Consider the following 23,108-nt stretch of genomic DNA (forward strand, 5'->3'; position numbering starts at 1 on the left):
TAACTTTAATCTTGTAATTGCTACGAATTAATTCTCGTAATTCTGACTTTATTCTCTAAAAATTTTGACTTGAGTCTCTTAATTTCTATTTTATTCTCTTAATATTTCGACTTTATTCTCATAATATTTTGACTTTATTTTCGTGATTTTGACTTTATCCTCAAAATATTTTGACTGTATTCTTGTAATATTTTGTCTTTATTCTTGAAATATTACAACTTTAATCTTGTAGTATTTTGACTTTATTCTTGTACTTTTTACTTTATTCTCAAAAAATTTCAACTTTATTCTTGTAATATTTAGATTTTATTCTCTTAATATTTCGACTTTATTCTTGAAATATTACAACTTTAATCTTGTTGTATTTTGACTTTATTCTCATAATATTTTGACTTCATTCTCGTAATTTCGACTTTATTCTCGAAATATTGCAACTTTAATCTTGTAGTATTTCAACTTCATTCTCATAATATATTTTTACTTTGTTTTTGTAATTTCGACTTTATTCTCGAAATATTTCAACATAAATCTTGTAATATTTTGACTGTATTATTGTAATATTTTTACTTTATTCTCGTAATTTTCACTTTGTTCTCGAAATATTACGACTTTAATCTTGTAGTATTTTGACTTTATTCTCTAAATATTTTGACTTTATTCTCGTAATATTGACTTTATTCTCTAAATATTTTAACTTTATTTTTGTAATTTCTACTTTATTCTTAAAATATTTAGATTTTATTCTCTTAATATGTCAACTTTATTCCCGTAATTTCGACTGTATTCTCATAATATTTTGACTTCATTCTTGTAATTTTTACTTTATTCTTGAAATATTTCGATTTTATTCTTTTAAAATTTCGACTGAATATTCTCTTTATCCTCATAATTTCAACTGTATTCTCGTAATATTTTTGACTTTATTCTCATAATTTTGACTTCATTCTCAAAATATTACAACTTTAATATTGTAATATTTCAACTTCATTCTTGTAATTTTGACTTCATTCTCAAAATATTACTTAAATCTCGCAATCTTAGATTTTTTTGTAGCTTTTTTTTTAACATGCATTCTGGTGGTTTCTTATTTTATGAATATGATTAAAAAACAGATAACTTTAAACGAACATTCTATTAATGTTACTGGAATGTTTGTTCATAACTTTGAAAGAACCTTGCCAGAACATTATCCTCTGTTCTGAGAACAGTTTCCAGTTAGCTGGTGCACTGCCATCACGGTGTTGAATTTTGCATTGGCAGGTAACAATCGTATTTTCTCTCTGTTATAGCCCATTTGATCTAAAAATATTTATTACAGCATATATTTATGTCTTCCCTCTCCGTTCCTCCTACATCTGGAATATAAAGGGCTTCCTGTGCTGCCTTACTATCTTATGTAACCTGGGTTCATAGGGATGTTTGTGCAAGTGATATGAAATTCTGTGGAAACTTGGAAAGGAACTCTCACATTTCTTTCTCCATATGGGGGAAATCCCAAATCCAGCCACCCCGCTTCTCTCTACCCGACAGTATGGGACACATGGCATAATTTCCTTTGCTCATTGCTTTTGAGGTTTATATTTGTTTGTTGCAGTATGAATGCTAGCATACATCAGAAGGAGTTAAGTGTACATTTGCCGGGCGTGTATATACTCGTGTTTAAGGGAGAGTTTACTGGAATATGAATGTTTATGAAGATATCATTTATTTAAGGTGACTCAGTGGAGTAACTCTGTCAGTCGTGACTGATGCACGCTCTGTCACATGCCTACAATTGGAAATATGTTGTTAGGCTTGGCTATGTAATTGACCAAGGAAGCTACTATGGCTATATCCATGGACACAGAACAACTGAAAAAAAATTGGCGAAGCTCATGAAGCCTCTTGAGAGGATGTCCAGGTCATATTTTTCCTTAAAACAACAAAAAAGAAATATCAAAGTACATCTTGCATATGAAGATTAAACCCATTTTTATGAGCATTAAAATCCTTGAATGCAAAACCATATGATTCACTGTAATATAATAAAAATAGGACACATTATTTAAATGGTAAAATGGAAATATGTCATTCGGTTAAACTCTCTAAATGAGCACAGAGTAGCCTGTTTAACTTTTAAAGTCTTTATTAATAACAGTGATTTTCCCATTAATTTTCTAAGGAAACTACAAATAGAACTCAAAAAAGATGCCACTCCTGTTTTCTTTGAAAATGGACTATGGTTATTTTGCTGACAGATGCTCCTTCCATGTGCATTTCATTAACGCACTTCCACAGAAGAAACGCCATGTGAGAATTTTTGCTGTTAATTCAACACACAGGCTTTTTTTTAAAAAAAAAAAAAATAAATAAATAAATATATTAAATAAGATGTCCTCACTCTGGTCTTTGTGAACATGTGTGGGTGATCCATATACCCCCTCCTCATATCACCAGATAGCCATCAAAAATCGGGAGGAGTGGGAGTGTGGTCCATCAGTGTGGGTGCACAGCGCCGCCACGCGGAGAGAAGAGACAGTGCACAGACGCGCGGTTGGCTTTGCGTTGATCAAGGAGGGAGGAGAGACTTCTGTTCAAGCTGGGAGAAGCGCAGAGGAAACTTCTTCTGCAGCTTGGCTTCTCACTCACTGCCTTATTTTGGACTTTATTCTCACCTAGTTCGGAATGGATGTTTGATAATCCTACACATAAATAAGCGCTCGAAAGTTTATAAGATTTTCTGATCTTGGGTGGGTAAGTACTGTCTGACTTTTATATAACTTTGCAGTGCGTTTCTGTCTCTGAAGAGCGTAAGTTTGGAAATGCTCTTGCACTTAAGTTGCTTAATGCTCTTGCACTTAAGTTGCATTGTTCAATTATTCTATAATCTGCAAATTCTCACCTGCTCAAATTATAGACGGTTTTGCATGCTTTATTATTTGTTTTTTCATAACTCAGTGTGTTACAAGTACTTAATCATGGTATTTAATGTCGAAGTGCGTGCTTCTGTTCTTTTTGATTGATTGCAAAACTTATTTTGCATGATGGGAACACGCATGAGTTTAGATTATGATATTGACTATATATTTTCATATACTGCATATTTCGTATCATATTGTTTAACGGGCCTGAAAAACTTAGTTATGAGTTATGGTGCAATCAGTATGACAGACAAACCATGAAACCTAATGTAAATGTAAAATTACATTAAATAACTAACAATTTAGAATAATGCATACATAGTATTTGCAATATATGCATTAGAATTATTGGATCACTTGTGCTGATTGCAGGAATAACAAGATGTTTGTGGGAAAAGATCATATTAATGATTTTTTGCTTATTTCATGACATGCATCAGATCAGATGATTTAATGAACACAGAAGCCTAGCTGAGATGGTTTCAAAAACGTAATTTTTAAGTATCCTTCCCTTGTTTTGAATCAGCTAGTGTAATTAAAAATGCTTTGACAGTTTAGTAGTAGTGGTATGAACTTGCATCAGACAAACTGAAATGAGGTTCAGAAAGAATATGACCTCAGATTAGTTGTAAAAGATGTATTCAGATCACTAACCAAAAAATAACTGTTTCCTCTGAGATAAAATTTGTCTTGCTTTAGGGGGCGTCTGGGGGCTCAGTCACTTTGAGTTGCTTTTGTCTTGTTTAATATATTAAACTGTGCTATTGTTTAAATCTATTAATTTCAGTGATTGATATTTGATGTGTTGCTGAAAATCCACCCCAGCAATATATACAAATTCATTATTTTTATTTAACTTTTATAATAGTAATTGCAATGACTGTGATTGGTCCATTTTAACCAGTGCTGTAAAAAGTAACAGCTGCATCTGTATGGTGCTTCAGCAGACGTCTGTAAAATAATTCACTATAATGAGATTGACAGACTTCCATTAAAACTAGTGAAGAGTTTAAAAAGCCTAAAATTATTATGGAGACTTGCTGTTTCTGAACAGTTAGACACAACTTCCGGGCAGCTTAGCCACACCCTTGTTTCAAGTTAATAGGGTGCCAACCCGTTTTTGTTTTCTAGTTACCTTGGTCCTGGAAGTACGAGTAGTTCACCTTGACTAAAAAGTCAAGAAGGATTGTATAATTAAAAGACTTTATAATTTTATAACATGAACCAGTCCAACCAGCTACGAGGTGAATGACAACATACCAACTTGGATTTCAAGGTTTGATTTAATTCGAACAATAGTTGTCTAGCATGTAAATTGGTTTAATTGTAGTCAGTATTTAACAGCCTATAAGCAACTTAAGTCTATAAGTCATCAAAAGTAGTTTGAGGTAGAACTGAGTGTAATTTATGCTGTTGAACAAAACATGAAAGTCCATTGAGGTAGCTAATATTAACCACACCCCTTATTTTACTCAAACTTTACAACTTCTTTGTGAAAAGAGATTTGGATTTCAGGAAACAAAATGTTATTTTCTTTGTGTTTTAGAAGTACAAACTAAACAGCTCTGTTGGCATTCAACAGCATTTAGAATAATGTACAATCTCTTGTTCTACAGACAGTTGATGAATCTCTGGCTTCAATATTATTATAAACAAATGATTTGATGGATAGCGAATTTACAAATTGACCTAAAATGAAAAGAATGTATTACAGACAGGCCTAAAAATCATGGAATTAGTTTTGCATGATGTATGTAAGGTTTTGTCAAAATTAAATTGAGAATATTTTAAAATAGTGAAAATAGAACTGAAATTCGAATTTGAATTTAAGAAGTGAAAAATATTAAGGATTTCATATAACCTTGATACATGTAATTTTTAACACGAAGAATGTTTGTAGAGACCGACTTTGAATGTTGTTTGACAGTGATGTTTTAAAAAAATGAAAAAGGTTTTATAGGCCCTACAGACAGATTTATGGACCATTTATGGACTTCATTTCCCAGAATTCCATTGCCTCTGGAATTCCAGTCTTTCTATGTTCAATTTAGGTGTGTTCGACTTAACTCAGCGCTGCACAGCTCGGTCAAATTCTGACTTGAAGAAGTGCATGCTGGTTAGAAATTTTGTCCGACTTTAAGTGGCGCTGACGCCTCGTGACTGTCACGTGTGGCATCAAAGTACCGCGATAGCGATTCGAGAGCAGTTTCTTCAGAGCGTCTGCAGGAGCTCTGATGACCACATGGCTGTTTCCCGATTGGCCGCATGACAACGATCACGTGTGTTTTGGGTTTATTCTAACATCCTCTAGTCCGATAATGCTGACAAATCTGTGTTTTTAGAACAATAAAAGTGTTTTTACTGTAGTCGCAATGTTATATTGAGTCAGATCTATCATAAAACACTGATAAAGGCATATATAACCCCACTTTATTAGTATTTAAATAGTATATGTTTATGTTTATCATTTTTCTTGTTCAGATGGGGCTGAATTAAGCAGTATATATGCTTTTAAAAAGTGGCTGTATTTGATAAATATTGCATTTAATTGTGATAGAGCATGCAAACACCGTGAGATCTTCACTAACAAGAGTAAAAAGTGACCGTCTTGACGCCTCTGTTTTTAACTCCGCCCCCGACTGTTCTCGGCTACTCTCGTTGATCGCCGTCTGTAGCCATAGGTGAAGTCGACACACCTTTTAACTGCTAAAGGGTGTGGCCAATTCATTTCAGATTCCAACTACACTTCGTTTAGACATATATCTCTTTAAGGGCATTTCTATAATACATCTGACACAAATTCAATGACAATAATCTTAATGAATGAAATACTGTCTAATTATCTAACTATCTTTTCACCTGTTCAGCAGTTTGTATGTTCCTTGTTAGATGTATAATGCATCTGGACTCATGCAGAAGATTTTGTGAAACTTTAGAGAGTAATTTAGACTCAGAGTACTTTAATTTAAAGTGGTAAATAGTCACATTCCTCAAATTGTGGTGCTGCTTTGCTTTCTGGCAAATGTCTTCATGCTTTATAAATAGCCTGCTAGAATATAACAGATGCACACAGATGAAAAGCATGCTGTGTTGTGATCATGGTCAACACAAGCTGTTTACGTGTCTGTTTAGGAAGGAGAATGAGGATGATGAGACTGTCGATCCTCCTCCTGTTGTCTGTGGTTCACACACAGGCCCAGGTTCCGGCCAGCCCTACTTCTTGCTCAAGTGAGTAAACGCTTACTTCAGTAACCAGTTAATATGCATTATTCTGTGAAAGGTTATTTGTTACATGTATTTTTTAGGGCTGTCAAACGATTAATCGTGATTAATCGCATACAAAATAAAAGTTTGTGTCTGACTAATATATGTGTATGTACTGTGTGTAATTATTATGTATATATAAATACACACAAATTAATGTATATACTTCAGAGAAATATGTTATGTACAAAATATTTGTATTTATATAGAATTTAAATTATATACAAAATGTAATAAATACATATACTTTTAAATATATAAGTGAATGGGTTTGAATTTATAAATACATAATAATTACACACAGTACACACACATATATTAGGCAAACTCAAACTTTTAGTTTGTGTGAGATTAATCGCGATTATTCGTTTGACAGCCCTAGTATTTTTTATTTAAAAATATGGGTGGATTCTGCCACTGAATAAAAAATTCTAAATAAATAAAAAGGTATTGCGACTTTTTATCTCACAGTTCTGGCTTTTTTTCTCAGAATTACTCGCAGTTGCTAGAAAAAAAGTCAAGATTGCGCAATATAAACTCGTAATTGCCAGTTATAAAGTCAGAATTACAAGATAGAAACTCGCAATAAACTCAGATTTTATTTTTCACCAAATTATGAGATATAAACTCGCAATTTCGAGTTATAATATCCAATTCTAAAAGACAGATATTTTCTCACAATTACGAGTTTATATCTCACAATTCTGACCTAATAACAAAAATTGTGAGTTAAAGTCAGAAATACGAGATATAAACTTGCAATGGCAAGAAAAAACTTTGAATCGCGAGATATAAATTCATAATTGTGAGTTATAAAATCAGAATTGCGAACTATAAACTCACAATTGTGAGAAAAAAAGGTTTTCTCCAAATAAAAAGACAGAAACTTTCGGAATTTTGAGTTATAATGTCTAATTCTAAGGGTAAAAAATATTTTTTCGAACAATTACGAATTCAATTAATCTAAATTGTGCAATATAAACTCGTAATTGTGAGTTATAAAGTCAAAATTACAGGATATAAACTCGCAATTGTGAGAAAAAAAAAGTTCAGAATTGCAAAATTTTACTTTGAATTATGAATATATAAACTCTTGCAATTTAAATTTATAATGTCCAATTCTAAGGGAAAAAAACCCTCACCATTACGAGTTTGTTATCTCACAATTCTGGCCTAATAATTCACAATTGTGTGTTATAAATTCAGAATTGCATGAAAATGCACAAAATTTTTGGTTTTCCCGTAAGGACGAGTATATATCTCTCAATCATGGCTTTTTAACTCGCACTTGGGAGTTTATATCTCACAATTCTGAGAAAAAAGTCAGAATTGAGATACAAACTCGCTATTGCCAGAACAAAAAGTCTAAATTGCAAGATATAAACTCGTAATTGTGAGTTATAAAGTCAGAATAAACTCACAATTGAAAAAAAATAATTAAAAATTGCAAGACATAAATTCATAATTTCAAGTTATAAAATCAGAATGGTGAGATATAAACTCACAATCGCGAGAAAAAAACTCAGAATTGCAAAGAAAATGGAAAAAAAAAATTCACAATTATGAGCTTATATCTTACAATTCTGACCTAATAATTAACCTATAAATTCAGAATTGCGTGAAAATGCATGAACGTTTAAATCTCACAATTGGGAGGGTGGGGTTTTTTTTGCAATTGGATGTTTATGTCTTACAATTCTGATTTTTTAACACGCAATTCTGAGAAAAAAAGTCGGAATTACAAGATCTCGTGAGAACAAATCTGGCTAACCCCATACTTCTAAATGGTGGTATAATAATAATAATAATAATCTTTAATTGTATTATGTTGTTTTAGTGACTTGTTGTGCAGTGATGTTGTGTTCTACCTCTCCAGAAGTAATCGAATGCCCAGTTGACTTGTACTTTGTCATCGACACATCTGAGACCATAGCTCTGCAGGAGAATCCACCTGGCAGCTTGGTAGAAAGCGTCAAAGATTTCACTTTCAAATTTGCTGACAAACTAGAAGACGTTACCCACAAAGGTTTAGTTCATATCACCTGGTCTGTAGGAGGCCTGCACTTCTCCCAGCTGCAGGAGATCATCAGCCCCATCACCACTAAAAAGAAGTTCACCGACAGGCTTAGACAAATCAAGTACCTGGGCAAGGGCACGTACACTGACTGCGCCATTACCAACATGACCCAGCAACTACTCAGTTCACCAACCAAACCCAACCCCAAGCTCATACGCTTCGCGGTGATCATCACTGATGGTCACGTGACAGGAAACCCATGTGGAGGCATCAAAGTGGCGGCGGAGCGAGCGCGTGATAAATCTATTAAGATGTTCTCTGTCGCATCATCCAGGAACCTAGAGGAGACGGGACTAAGGGAGATCGCTAACTCACCTGCTGAACTTTTTCGTAACAAATACATGGCGGTTGATCTCACGGGATTGGGGCCAGTCATAGTGAATTCAACAATTAATCGCATTTATGAAACAATGGTAATGCAATGCCTTTCATACTTTTCTTTTGAGTATACAGGATTAATTCTCTGAAATTAAGATAGGGCTGTCACCTACGATTATTTTAGTAATCAAGTAGTTGAACGATTATTCTGACAATTAATCGAGTAATCGGATAAAGACCTAATGGAACCTTTAAAATTACTTAAAATACATATATAATAGCAATTAGGCAATAATAATTAGCTCAATTAAAGTATCAAAAGCAAGTAATCATATGGTTTTATTGAACAAAACTGTTAAAATACACATTGTATTATAAATAATATAGCTAATGTACATACGTTATAACGAATGACTGCAGAGGGCACCGACAGCCCGATTATTGTTTTTACACTTTACTGCGCAATCTAATCCTTGTTTTTATATTGATGAAACAACATTTAATTCAATTGTCCACTTAATCTTTAATTGGCCTTTTCTTTACGACAGAAATGCTACAGCCACTGTCATTTCTTGTATATGTGACCCTGGACCACAAAATCAGTCGTAAGTAGTATGGGTATATTTGTAGCAATAGCCAACAATACACTGTATGGGTCAAAATGATCAATTTTTCTTTTATGCCAAAAATCATTAGGATATTAAGTAAAGATCATGCTTCAGAAAGATATTTTGTAAATTTCCTACCATAAATACATCAAAACGTAACTTTTGATTGGTAATATGCTTTGCTAAGAACTTCATTTGGACAACTTTAAAGGCGATTTTCTTGCACCCTCAGATTCCAGATTTTCAAATAGTTGTATCTCGGCCAAATATTGTCCTATTCTAACAAACAATACACCAAATTTCTAAAAATTGACCCTTATGACTTGTTTTGTGGTCCAGGGTCACATGTGGACAACAAAACATGTAAACAGAGCTATGGTTTGTGGTTTTATTTTGAAATCACGATGAACAGTTAGCATACTGTGAAAGATATTGATGTATTTTCCTGTGTTTGTGTAGGTTTGTAAATGATTTACCTTGTAAATCTGATAAAATGGTGCACATTGTTTCCAGATGAACCTTATAATAAACCCAAACTCACAGCAGTATGTAGAGATGGAGTTTGAGATGCTCCACACACGTAGAAGATAAATGTTTGTGTGGAGCAGCATTTACTATGAATGGAGCCACTCTGAGACGTGCATACGTAACCTACACGCATGTAAATATATAATATATAACATATAAATGTTATTTCATATATTTGCATTTCATATATTTTGTTTAATTGAATCGTAGCTTTGTGAATTCAAAATAGCATTATTCTCTACTATGATGGGTTCAATATATCATGCAACCTTGGGAAACAAGCAAATAATGCGTTTCATGGATTCTCGTCCGTGGAATTCAAAACATTCCGGTATCTTGCGTGTTAAATTGAGTACTTGAATTGAATCGAGGAATCATGACAGCCCTAATTTAACATGATTTAGTATTTAATTCGTGTTTGTTGTGAGATAAGGACTATTATTATAATAATCTTCCTTTGATCTTGTTCTCTCTTACAGCTTCATCTGGCTTATCAAGAGGTGAGATCCATATCCATCTGCTATTGATTTCAATGATTTTTTTTCACTGGGTGCCTACATGTTGCATCACTTTTCCTCAGAGCTGTCACTATATACTCCCCAAAATAAAAGGAGGGTCCAAAAGGAAGTTTTCGCAACAGTGAATCAGAAAGTTTCTCAAAGAACCTTTCAGTGAATAGTTCTCTAAAGAACATTTTTTTTTTTTTAATGGAACCTTTTCCATTTTTGATGTTCCAATAAAAACCATTGATGTCAATAAAAACCTTTAGGTTCTACCTGCTGAACTTTGTTGTCCATATATATGTTTGGACACTCCTCCTTATGGCTTCAGCAATTATTATTATTTTTTTTTTAATCTGATTTCTAAATCAATTTTAATCATTATTTTCCAGTGCTACTCTGTGAAATGTCTGGAGACTCCAGGACCTCCGGGTCCACCAGGACACAGGGGACAGAAAGTGAGTATCTTAAAAAACTAAACTGGATTAAAAAAGACAGCAAATCTTCGCTCTGTTTTTCTTTTTGCTTAACACTTGATCTAACGCCTTGATTCTTACAGGGAGCTAAAGGAGATAATGGCATCCCAGGTCCTAAAGGAGAAAGAGGACGTCCTGTGAGTACAAACCAGTTCTCATAAATGCATTTGGTAAAATACTGCATTTCAACCAAAGATTATTCTATATCTAGTTTGTATTCAGTGAGGCAGTACTATTTGTATTAACTCATGTCAAAACCTACAGGGAGATCCAGGTATTGAGGGACCCATCGGACATCCTGGACCTAAAGTAAGTTCTTCACATCTCTAAGACGCAATTAAATTAAATTTACAGACCAATTTGTATCGGTCAAACCAATCAATCTGCATATAATTGGTTATTTTAAGATTATCAGCATTGACTGATAAGTGTTTTTGCATGGCTGATTTTCACACGAGAGCATCAGACAGCTCTGACAATATATTTTGTGATTTTTTTAATAAATATAGTGTTAAGTGCTCAGTTTGCTTCAAGAATTTCATTTCAAATTTTGTGTACATCTAATTAGCTGTGATTAAACTCTATTATGTATATATCGGAATTCTTGCACTTGATTTGTAACCGCTGCTTTTTTCTCGTTTAGGGAGAGCCTGGTCTCAAAGGTGAAAAGGTATGATTTCCTCTCAGTTGTTTGCAAGATCTAATAAATATGGTTGACGTATTGATGATTCACCAAAAAACTGACATGCAAATTATCTGTTTTTAGGGAGAAATTGGAGCACAAGGGAAAAAGGTACGTTCCTTAGACCAGTTATTTATTATTTTTTATATTCTCTGTATGCAGAATCATCCATGCTGCATGATTTTGAAATATTTCTAAAGCATTTACGTTCTTTGTCTAACAGGGTGTTGCGGGACTAGCTGGCCGAAATGGAACAGATGGGCAGAAGGTGAGTTATGGTAAAAGTAAGGTAGTGAAAAACAAATAAAATAAAAATAAACTAAAAATGACTATTTTTTGACAGGGAAAAATTGGAAGGATTGGCGCTCCCGGCTGCAAAGGTGACCCTGGTGACAAGGTGCGTGAGTCGTTTCCTTTGGGTGTCAGATACCTGTGTTATGCAAGTCCATTAACAGGTGAATGTGGCTTTCACAGGGTCCTGATGGCTATCCTGGAGATGTTGGAGAACCTGGTCCTCCGGGGACTCCGGGAGAAAATGTACCTGATAAATTACAGAAAAAATGACATTTTAAAGCCTTAATTAATTATTAATTAGCCATTAATTCTCACTTTCTGCTCAGGGTGATCCAGGTCGTCCAGGAAGAGCAGGTCCACCCGGGCCAGGTGGAGATCCTGGACCCAAAGTAAGATTTCATAACCACAGAGAGAAAACATTTAATATTGGTTATCAATCATATTGTAATTTGCTCTCTGACACCCCCTACAGGGAGAGAGAGGAAGTCCCGGATCGCCTGGAATTCCTGGTCAGAAGGGATCTGCTGTATGTATTTGTTTTAATTGAGCCCATTATTGTTATTTTGACATTGTACATTAGAGATGATGTTAATGCAAACTTTGTTTTGTTTTACAGGGAACAGCCGGAGGACCTGGACCTAAAGGCGACCCTGTGAGGAATTAATTATTTTGTCATGTTCCCATTGTAAATCTGCAGTAAGTTGACTTTTGGTGATATTTATCATTGTGTTTTAGGGAAGACGAGGAGACTTTGGACCTAAAGGTGGCACCGGGCCTAATGGGCCAAAAGGAGAAAAGGTCAGTGTTAACTAAAAATCAGAACTTTACAAAGTTATCAGTTAGCAAGTAGCTTTTATTGTACTGTAAACTCAGATTGCATGAGAGTAGACAATGTTATTTAATTTAACAATTGTTTTAACAATATCCTGGATGATTAATTGAAATATTTATAATGTTTGACAGGGTGAACCCGGTTCTGAGGGACCTAGGGGTCTTCCAGGCGAAGTTGGCAACAAAGGATCCAAGGTAAGAGTTATTGATTTGGCTTCTTAAAAATGAATCTTTATTGGTTTTAAGGTGGACATTATTGGACACATTTTTCTTGTTATTAACTTCTAGGGTGATAATGGACTTCCAGGACCAAGAGGCCCACCAGGAGCTTCTGGAGAACCAGGCAGAAATGTAAATTTTGTATTTGCCAGCCATTTCACAGTACACAAATCAAAAACTCAACTCAAAATCAAAAACAGCTGTCTTTTTGTCTCGCTGCTTATGTCCGATGATTAACTTATTTTGCTGGATGAAAAAGTAGTAAAAAACATGTTATCTCATTATAGGGTACCCAAGGTGACCCAGGTGATGCTGGCCCTAGAGGTGATCCTGGGCCTCCCGGACCAAAGGTAGTGTACATGAGACACAAAAAAGATGATCAGATGGTTTTAAAATCAATGCAACATGTCTGTTGTAAATACAAGATGTTGATTCTTTTGCCGTAGGGTGACTCTGGCAGACCTGGATTCAGCTATCCTGGACCAAGAGGACCTACGGTACTGTAATGAGTTAAATTTGTACTTGTATTGAAAGAAATTTCAATTTACAAAGCTTTAGATCACATTGTATTAGTAACCCTGGACCACAAAACCAGTCATAAGGGTCCGTTTTTCAAAATTGAGATTTTTGCATAATCAAAAAGCATAGGACAGGACACTGTTTGGCCGAGATACATGCTGTTTCTAAATCTGGAATCTGAGGGTGCAAAAAATCTAAATACTGAGAAAATCACCTTTAAAGTTGTCCAAATAAAGTTCTTAGTAAAGCATATTATTGCTCAAAAATTAAGTTTTGATATATTTATGGAAGAAAATTTACAAAATATCTTCCTGGAACATGATATTTACTTAATATCCTAATGATTTTTGGCATAAAAGAAACAACAAAAATTTTGACCCAGACAATGTATTTTTGGCTACTGCTACAAATATACCCGTGCTACTTAAGACTGGTTTTGTGGTCCAAGGTTATATTATACTAATGAAATCTTTTAATACACAAAATATTTGTTCTACAGGGTGACAGGGGTGATAAAGGTTCACCTGGACCCAGGGGAAGTAGAGGAGACTGCGGACCAAAGGGTGACCCAGGTGCAAAGGGAACTCCTGGAGAGCCGGTGTGCAAATTGACCCATTTTTGTTGCATGTTTGCTGTTCAAAAATTCTTTTAAAAATGGCATTTACAACCAGTTTTACTTTCATAATGTGCTAATATATTTCATTGTGGTTCAGGGAGAGCCCGGGCCCCCAGGAGAACCTGGACCAAGGGGTCCTAGAGGAGGACCAGGAAGAGATGTAAGTTTAATTTTTAGTGCATATTAATGTTTAAAGGATGTTTGGCTTGGGCTGGGTGATAAACAATATCATATCGAGATTGCAGTAGAAATTTGATGATATAATGATGATAAGGTCTCAATATAGATTAATCTGTTTGTCACAAAGCAGAAATAAATGCAACAACAGCCAGTCAGTGCATGTCACTAATAAGTCTGCATATTCTCTTTTGTCAACTACATAAAATCAAGCATGTGATGCTCACAGCGTTTTTAGTGTCTGCCGTCTCAATATATGAAGACATGAACACATTACAATACTTCATCTCCAGAGCTGCTCCAAAACTCTCTTCACCACCATTGCACCATTTCATTTGAGAAAAAATATGGTTGAATACACACTGAAGCTGAAACTCGAAAGATTACTATTGTATATGCTGCTATGATGCTTTAGCTTTAATCACAGGAATAAATGACATTTAAAAATATTCAAATAGAAAACAGTTGTGTTTTTGCTGTACTTTGGATCAAACAAATGCAGGCTTGGTGAGCAGAAGAGACTTTTTTAAAAAACATTAACAAACTTTTATGTTCTGTAACTGTTCAAAAACTTTTGACTGGTAGTGGATGTATTTTTTAAATCCTTGTTTTAATGTATTCAGTTCTGTTGAGCAGCATCTTATTTGACAAAAAATTTAAATGTAATGTTTTGTTGCATATTAATTGTTATATTTTAATTTGATTAGGTTTTAAATGTTATTAAGAGATTTTTTTTATGAATTCATTTTATTACACATAATTTATGTATTGAATGTATATTAAATCATAAAACATAGAATCCAGAAAAAAATAAATGGAAAGGGAATAAATAGTTAAAATAGTTTTCATGTGGCCCTAAATTAAGATGAACAAACAAGTTATGTTTACATTCATTCTCAAATCTAACAAACGTGGAAAGCATTTCCTTTGCCTTTAATTTTAAATGAATATTGTGATATCGTATGATGTGAAAATAAGTATTGATATAGTTGATATAGAAAATATATTTTTGCGTCATAGAAAAGTGCTTGAAAGGCAATAAATGGTAACATTAAACCAAGGTCAGGGCAATTTAAGTGAAGTTTTATAAAAATAATTTCAAATTGTGTCCTTAACAGGGTGACCCTGGAACAGAGGGAGATCCTGGCCTTACTGTAAGCATTAAAATGCACATTTTGTAATTAAATTGCTCATAACTACTTTGTGGAACAAATAATATAGTATAAGTATACTATATATTTTCTCAGGAATGTGATGTGATGAACTACATCAGAGAGACCTGTGGATGCTGTGGTAAGATTGTCATACTGTACATTTGTTGTAAAAATAAATGGATTTCTATAGTATATTTAGGAAATGTTCTTGTCTGTTTCAGATTGTGAAAAGAGATGTGGTGCCCTGGATATTGTGTTTGTGATTGACAGCTCTGAAAGTGTGGGGTTGACCAACTTCACCCTGGAGAAGAACTTCGTCATCAACACCATTAACAGACTGGGCTCGATGGCAAAAGATCCTAGTTCTGAAACAGGTAAAAAGACCTATAATTTTTCATTTATAGCCAGCATTGTGGACTCAAGATTTGCATGGTGAGCACCATTCATATTTACTTCAGAAAATGTCAAATTCTAGTCTAATCTGGCAAAATTTGTGGTAAATTTCTCAGGAACTCGAGTCGGTGTTGTCCAGTACAGTCACAATGGAACATTCCAGGCTATTCGCCTCAACGACTCCAAGATCGACTCTATGTCCGCCTTCAAAGACGCCGTGAAGAAGCTCGAGTGGATCGCTGGAGGAACATGGACGCCATCTGCCTTGAAATTCGCCTACGATAACCTGATTCGCGATAGCCGTCGTGCGAAGGCTAACGTGACAGTGGTTGTGATCACAGACGGCCGGTACGACCCCCGTGATGACGACAAACTCCTCACCTACCTGTGCACGGACAAAAGCATTGATGTGAATGCCATCGGTATTGGTGACATGTTTGACCAGCCGGAGGAGAACGAAAGCCTGAAGTCCATCGCTTGCAGAAAGGATGGAAGAGTCATGGGAATGAGGCGATTCGCTGATCTGGTTGCAGAGGATTTCATCGATAGGATCGAGACTGTACTCTGCCCAGGTGAGTCCCGCTCTGACTTTATGTTTGTCTTGAAATCCAGAAATTGAGTTTTCTTTTCATTGCTTTTATATTTTTTTGTTTTTCAGATCCAGTGATTGTTTGCCCTGATCTTCCATGTAAAAGTGGTAAGTGTTGTCACAAAAAGATGTGTGTGATGAGCTCTCCAAATGGCTGAAAAGACATTCTAAATATTTTTCTTTCAGTCAATGTATACTACAACATACATACACTACCAGTCAAAAGTTTTTGAACGGTAAGATTTTTAATGTTTTAAAGAAGTCTCCTCTGCTCACCAAGCCTGCATTTATTTGATTCAAAATGCAGCAAAAACAGTACAATTGTGAAATATTTTCTATTTAAATATATTTTAAAATGTAATTTATTGCTGTGATTTTTAGCATCATTACTCCAGTCACATGATCCTTCAGAAACCATTCTAATATTCTGATTTGCTGCTTAAAAAAACATGTTGAAAGCAGGTTTCTTTAATGAACAGAAAGTTCAGAAGAACAGCATTTATGTGAAATAAAAATCTTTCGTAACATTATAAATGTCTTTATCATCACTTTTGACCAATTTAAAGCATCCTTGCTAAATGAAAGTATTAATTTCTATCATTTCTATTAAAAAAAAATATTTTATATTATTTTAGATAAATGCTGATCTTTGGATCTTTTTATTCATCGAAGTATCCAGATTAAAATGTACTCAACTGTTTTAAATATTGATAAAATAATAATAGTAATAATAACATGTTTCTTAATAAATCAACATATTAGAATGATTTCTGAAGGATCATGTGATAATGAAGACTGTAATTTTGCTTTGATCAAAGGAATAAATTACATTTTAAAATATATTCAAATAGAAAACAGTTATTTTAAGTAGAAAAATATTTTAAAATTTTACTGTTTTTGCTGTACCTCGAATCAAATAAATGTAGGCTTGGTGAGCAGAAGAGACTTCTTTAAAAACATTAAAAAAAACTTTTGACTGGTAGTGTACATTTTATCATTTTTATGTATTATTTTCTTTACATAACTATAATCTTTTTATTATTTTATTGTTTTTAAATTGCCTTTTTTTCACAGGGCTTAAATGGGTTTAAATAGGGCAAAGTACAATACAATTACTGTACAATTAATGTTATTATAGAATTTAATTTTGAGTTTTAAGTTTTTAATTAAATTTAAGTTTTTGTGATGATGTCATTTTGTCATTTTAGTTTTTGTTTTATTTTTATTTGTTATCATGTCTATTTAGCTTTAATTTATTTTTTATTTAAGTTTTTGTTTTACTAACAAACATTTATTTTAATTAGTTGCCGAGTTTTTCATCTATTTTTTATATTTTATATTATTTTAGCTTTATTTCAATTAATGAAGATGAGTTTTAATTTTTAGTTACCAATAACAACAATGCACACACAGACAATTATTGGATGAAACTAATAGCTTCTGTGTCAGCCATAACAGCTACTGTAGCATGCTAATTAAATATATATGTATGTATATATAATTAATTTATTATATTAAATAATTAAAAATATATATATTTGGCCTATTAAATCTGTGGAGTAAACGATCAACATATTTATAATGAATAAATATGTTGCCATTTTTTTATACATTCATTGTTCAGTACACATAACAAATGTTATACATTTGTTCGGTTATACATCTCAAATGTATATGTTATGCATATTAATCATACACTTGTTATGTGTGATAACCATCCAAGTCTCACAAGGGAAATGTCACAAGGTGTGTAAACAGTTGTTTAGTGACATTCCCTTGTGAGTGTGTCAGCTAAACGCACAATGTTCAACGCAAAAGATATCAAATCAAAAACTAAAATCAATCAAAACAGCAACTAGGCAGAGCCAGTTGCTAGGAGGCCCCCTAAAACTATTGTTTTAACACTCACTTGCAGATGACGCCCTCGCAGAGGAGTGGAAGGACAGTCCCATCCCAACCACTGTACTAAGCGTCCCAAACTTAATCAGCAATCTACAAGAGGCCAAACACCCTGATACCTACACCAAGGCTGTAGCTACATTGGCTTACGCAGCCCAGATGGCTAAACTGTCCTCTGAACCTGACAAACAGAGATGGACCGATCTGTTCATTGACTCGTTTAGAGTGATCTATTCTGATATGATGGGAGACCCAAACAAAGTTCTTGGCTTGTGTTAGAATTGGGCTTTTCCAAAAATTCAAACTAATAGCTTGACTGAAAAAATACATTTGGCCTCACGGTAGAGTTGTTAAGTAAAACGCTAGCTGGTCTATGCATGAATGTAGTATTTGTGTTAAAAAGAATTGAATGCAGTTGCTAAAACTTCTCTTAAAGATATAACATTTAATTTCCAAGAAATAGCATGTAAAATAGTTAACATCATGACAACTTACATTTGTTTGCTAACCTCTGCTAAAAGCAATTCCCTGCTATGAAAATGTGAAATGGCAACCTTTGCCTCTTGACCTCATTGCCTGCTGCTCTGCAATCTTTTTTTGCATTTAAATATGCAAAATGGACACATTTTGAATAGATGAACAGATTTTCAGCACTTTGCTTTCATAGCATGCTCTCACTAGCTTATCCTGTTTTGCTTGAATCCTCATGGCCTCTAGGATTTGAAGGCATTTTGATCTTTTATAAACATGGCCGGGGATGCTTTGATGTTGTGAATGTAAAAGATAGTGGTAATTGATACTTGAAGGGTTAGTTTACACTAAAAAATAAAGATTCTGTCATCATTTACTCACTCACATTGTTGCAAACCTGTGTTTCTTTCATGGAACACGAAAGGAAATATTTCTTTCCATACAATGAAAACGTTTGTGACCCTGGACCACAAAACCAGTAATAAGGATCAGTTTTTCAAAATTGAGATTAATACATCATCTGAAAGCTAGGATAGGACAATATTTGGCCGAGATACAACTATTTAAATATCTGGAATCTGATGGTGCAAAAAAATCTAAATATTGAGAAAATCACCTTTAAAGTTGTCCAAATGAAGTTCTTAACAATGCATATTACTAATCAAAAATTACGTTTTCATATATTTACAGTAGGAAATTTGCAAAATATCTTCATGGAACATGATCTTTACTTAATTTCCTAATGATTTTTGGCATAAAATAAAAATCAATAATTTTGACCCACACAATGTATTTTTGGCTATTTCTACAAATATACCCCAACGACTTAAGACTGGTTTTGTGGTCCAGGGTCACATATAGTGACCAGGGGCTGTCAAACTCCAGAAAGCAAGGTTTTAAATAACAAAATCAGGTAGTGATGACAGAATTTACATTTTTGCTTGATCTACTCCTTTAAAGCATCTGTACATTACTGAAGCGTTCATTTTGATACTATATTCATATCAGTTTTGCACTTTGCACATTAAGGCTGAATTCACAAGCCTGTAGCTTCTCATCGGTTGGTGAATATATCTATGGAGCTTTTTAGTGCTGCTTTACCATTTTTGACCCACAAAGACCCACTATATAATTTGTGTGATGATCAGTTAAAGAGATAGTTCTCCCAAAAATGAAAATCACCCCATGATTTACTCACTCTCAAGCCATCCTAGATGTATATGACTTTCTTCTTTTAGACAAATACAATTAGAGTTATATTAAAAAATGTCTTGGCTCTTTTAAACTTTATAATGGCAGTGAATGGGTGTTGAGATTTTGAAGTCCAATAAAGTGTGTAAATCCATCATAAAATGTACTCCACACAGCTCCTAGGGGTTAATAAAGACCTTTAGACTGGAATCAATGAGTTTGCGTAAGAAAAATATATATATATTTAAAACTTTATAAACTGTAACCTCTATCTTCCACTAACTGTCTATGAATGTTCACAAGAGAGTGGCGTTCCAGCGGATGATGTAGGACGTAGGCGTAGCGTAAAGCGACAGTGAGAAGTGACAAATTAGGTCATGAATTAGAAGTACAAAACAAGGATTTGTAAAGAAAATGATGGAGGATTCTGAAATAAACTGTAAATAAATCTTGGTTCTCGCAAGACTAGCAGATTAGCAAAAACTAGAGATTACAGTTTATAAAGTGTTAAATATGGATGTTTTTACACAAACGCATCAGCTTCAGAAGGCCTTTATTAACCCCCTGGATTTGTGTGGAGCGCTTTTTATAATGGATGGATGCACTTTATTGAACTTCAAAATCTCACCACCCATTCACTGCCATTATAAAGCTTGGAAGAACCAGGACATTTTTTAATATAACTCCGATTATATCCATGTGAAAGAAGACAGTAATAAACACCTACAATAGGATGGCTTGAGGATTTTTTATAAACTGCTTTACCAATGCTACAGCATACAGTCATATTCTTAAAGATATATTAGGATGTTTTCTAAATTGCCCCCAAGAGTTAATCTGCTGTTTCGGCAACAGTAAGCTTTAGAGAGTCCCTGACATAATTCCAATAGCATTCATGTACTACAATGGCAATTCAGTAATACTTTTTGTAGCCTCTTTACATAAGTGTTAATGGCCATTTATGTGGCATATATTGCATGTTTGATTATCGCAGTGAATGTTTGTAAATGGAAATACATATCAGCGTGAATTAGCTATGTACGTCATGATCTGTGAGTGAAAGAAAAATGGACTGAGTACAATTCCGATTTTTTTTTTCAGTCTGCCGTTATGGTCAATAATATTTTTCTTGGTAATACAAAATTATGTATATTTAGTAGCAAGTATTATATATATATATATGACACTGTATATCAGAAATGTGCAATGAAAAAATAGCAAGCTCTTGGACTGCAAGAAATGCAACTTGAATTATTTGTAATAAATATCTTTAGCATTAAAATGCTTATTTTTGTTAGATTTATTTACTATTAAATGTGACCTTGGACCACAAAACCAGTCATAGGGGTCAATTCTGTTATGAGCTTATATAAATATGAGCTTTCCATTGATGTACGGGGTGGTTAGGATAGGACAATATTGTCTGAGATACAACTATTTGAAAATCTTGAATATGAGGTTGCAAAAAAATCTAAATATTGAAAAATCACCTCATGAAACATGATTTTTACTTAACATCCTAATGATTTTTGGCATAAAAGACCCATTTTGACCCATACAATGTATTGTTGGCTATTGCTACCAATATACCCGTGCTACTTAAGACTGGTTTTGTGGTCTAGGGTCACAAATCAACTTTATCTCTGTATTAATTTGCACAATTCATTATTTTAATTCAGAAATTTTCTTTGCAAGGCAAAGCACATCAACCAAGACAAATATTGCTGTTTTTGTATTTTATAGAGCCAGCCGTAGCCAACTGCATCCAGCGGCCGGTTGATATCATCTTCATGCTGGATGGCTCGGAGCGCATGGGTCAGGAGAATTTCCGCTACGCACGTGAGTTTGTGGAGAATGTCGCTAACCGCCTGATCCTCGCCCGGGGAGACAACGACGACCGTAATGCCAGGGTGGCTGTTCTGCAATATGGCAATGAAAACCAGCATCAGTTGGCTTTCAAACTTACCAGCAACTTCACCACCATCGCTGATGGCCTGGCTAACATGAGGTACCTAGATTCTACTTCAAACGTGGGAAGTGGCATTATCTACGCCGTCAACAACATCGTCACGAGCAGAGGCACCCGACTGGCTAGACGAAATGCAGAGCTGTCATTCGTCTTCATCACCGATGGCGTCACCAGCAACCAGAACCTGGAGGAAGGCATCAGCGCCATGCGCAGAGCAGAGGGCGTTCCCACTGTGATTGCCATCGGCAGCGACGTTGACGAGGAGATCCTAGCAAAGCTTTCGCTGGGAGACCAGACGTCCATTTTTAGGCGTCAGGATTTTGCAAGTCTAATCAAAGCCAGCTTTTTTGAGCGATTCGTTCGGTGGATTTGCTGAGGGGTGGGTGGTTTTTTTTAGTAAATGGGGGGATTGGTGTGTCATAGGGTTCAGCACAATGGTTAGAGTAGAACAGATGCATTTTATTTACACAAAATCTATGCAATTTAGGCACTTATATTAAGGTAAAAATGGTTTGTTATACCAGCTTAGGATAACCTGCAACTCTTTCATTGGCTTCAACTCAATGATGCACCAGTGGAGATGGGTTTTGGGTACAAGAACACACTGCAGTAAACCAAAGGGTCAAGTTAATAGTAACACTCCAAAGAATATGTACTGAATGTGTATTTTGACAAAGTTGCAATTGTAGTTTTTTTTTTTTCTTTTCTGTATTTTTATGCTGAAAGGCCTAGCTGATTTTTGCTTTACAAATATGTATTCCTCTACACAAGGTGCTAAACCAGAGCAAGACTGGATTTTTCCTGTATATCATTATCAGATGCACATTGGTTAAAAAGTGCACTAATTCAGGGGTACAAGAATTCGAAAGAATAACACTTGCCACATTAGTCACTTAGGATAAAATTGTCTAAAAACATTGTTAAATCTAACTTGCAACTGACTTAAAAAAGGCCTGCAGTAGCTAAAATCTATGCCACCTTCCACAGTACTTCTACTCTTGAGCCAACACATGCTTAGAAGTCCAGTGATTCAGAATAAACATTTACTTATAGTAAAATATAGACAAGTTGCTTCACCTATATTTTAGTGTAAAGGATAATTATAAGCACCACAATCAGTGACTTAATTCTAAAAACCAAAAAGACATGAATATTTGACATGCTATTGGACACTTGAATGATCATTTCCATAGTTGCTGTCAAACTGAAATTTTAGTACAATAAACCAAGCTGTGGTAACACAACTGAGGTGTCTGTGGTTTTTCTTTAAGAAACAATATTATGTCACTAGTTTGTTTAAAAAATGTTAATTATTTTACCAAAGGGATCATACAAAATGCATGTTTGTTTTTTATTAAGTACTGACCTGAATAAGATATTTCACATAAAATACGTTTACATATAGTCCACAAGAGAAAATAATAGTTACATTT

General features: G+C 34.3%; 1 protein-coding gene across 3 annotated transcripts; it reads left to right on the forward strand.

Annotated features, from left to right (window-relative positions):
- Window positions 1–2,554: 2,554 nt before the first annotated feature.
- Window positions 2,555–22,376, forward strand: col6a2 (collagen, type VI, alpha 2). Of its 3 annotated transcripts, none has more exons than XM_051122552.1 (28): window positions 2,555–2,733; window positions 6,033–6,128; window positions 8,041–8,654; window positions 10,175–10,195; window positions 10,588–10,653; window positions 10,755–10,808; window positions 10,936–10,980; window positions 11,315–11,341; window positions 11,438–11,464; window positions 11,577–11,621; window positions 11,697–11,750; window positions 11,828–11,890; window positions 11,974–12,036; window positions 12,120–12,173; window positions 12,264–12,299; window positions 12,383–12,445; window positions 12,611–12,673; window positions 12,767–12,829; window positions 12,985–13,047; window positions 13,144–13,194; window positions 13,716–13,814; window positions 13,930–13,992; window positions 15,128–15,163; window positions 15,257–15,302; window positions 15,385–15,537; window positions 15,673–16,128; window positions 16,215–16,253; window positions 18,061–19,771. In XM_051122552.1, exons 2-28 carry the CDS (start codon window positions 6,041–6,043, stop codon window positions 18,321–18,323), a joined length of 2,715 nt encoding a protein of 904 aa, XP_050978509.1. In that variant the 5' UTR covers window positions 2,555–2,733; window positions 6,033–6,040; the 3' UTR covers window positions 18,324–19,771. The 3 variants fall into 3 exon arrangements, with proteins under 3 accessions (XP_050978509.1, XP_050978508.1, XP_050978507.1); XM_051122551.1 differs by lacking the exon at window positions 18,061–19,771 and adding an exon at window positions 21,450–22,376 and having other exon boundaries at window positions 2,558–2,733; window positions 8,044–8,654; XM_051122550.1 differs by lacking the exon at window positions 18,061–19,771 and adding an exon at window positions 21,450–22,376 and having other exon boundaries at window positions 2,559–2,733.
- Window positions 22,377–23,108: the final 732 nt, after the last annotated feature.

Source organism: Labeo rohita, chromosome 11 (genome assembly GCF_022985175.1).
Source record: "Labeo rohita strain BAU-BD-2019 chromosome 11, IGBB_LRoh.1.0, whole genome shotgun sequence".
Classification (NCBI taxonomy): Eukaryota; Metazoa; Chordata; class Actinopteri; order Cypriniformes; family Cyprinidae; genus Labeo; species Labeo rohita.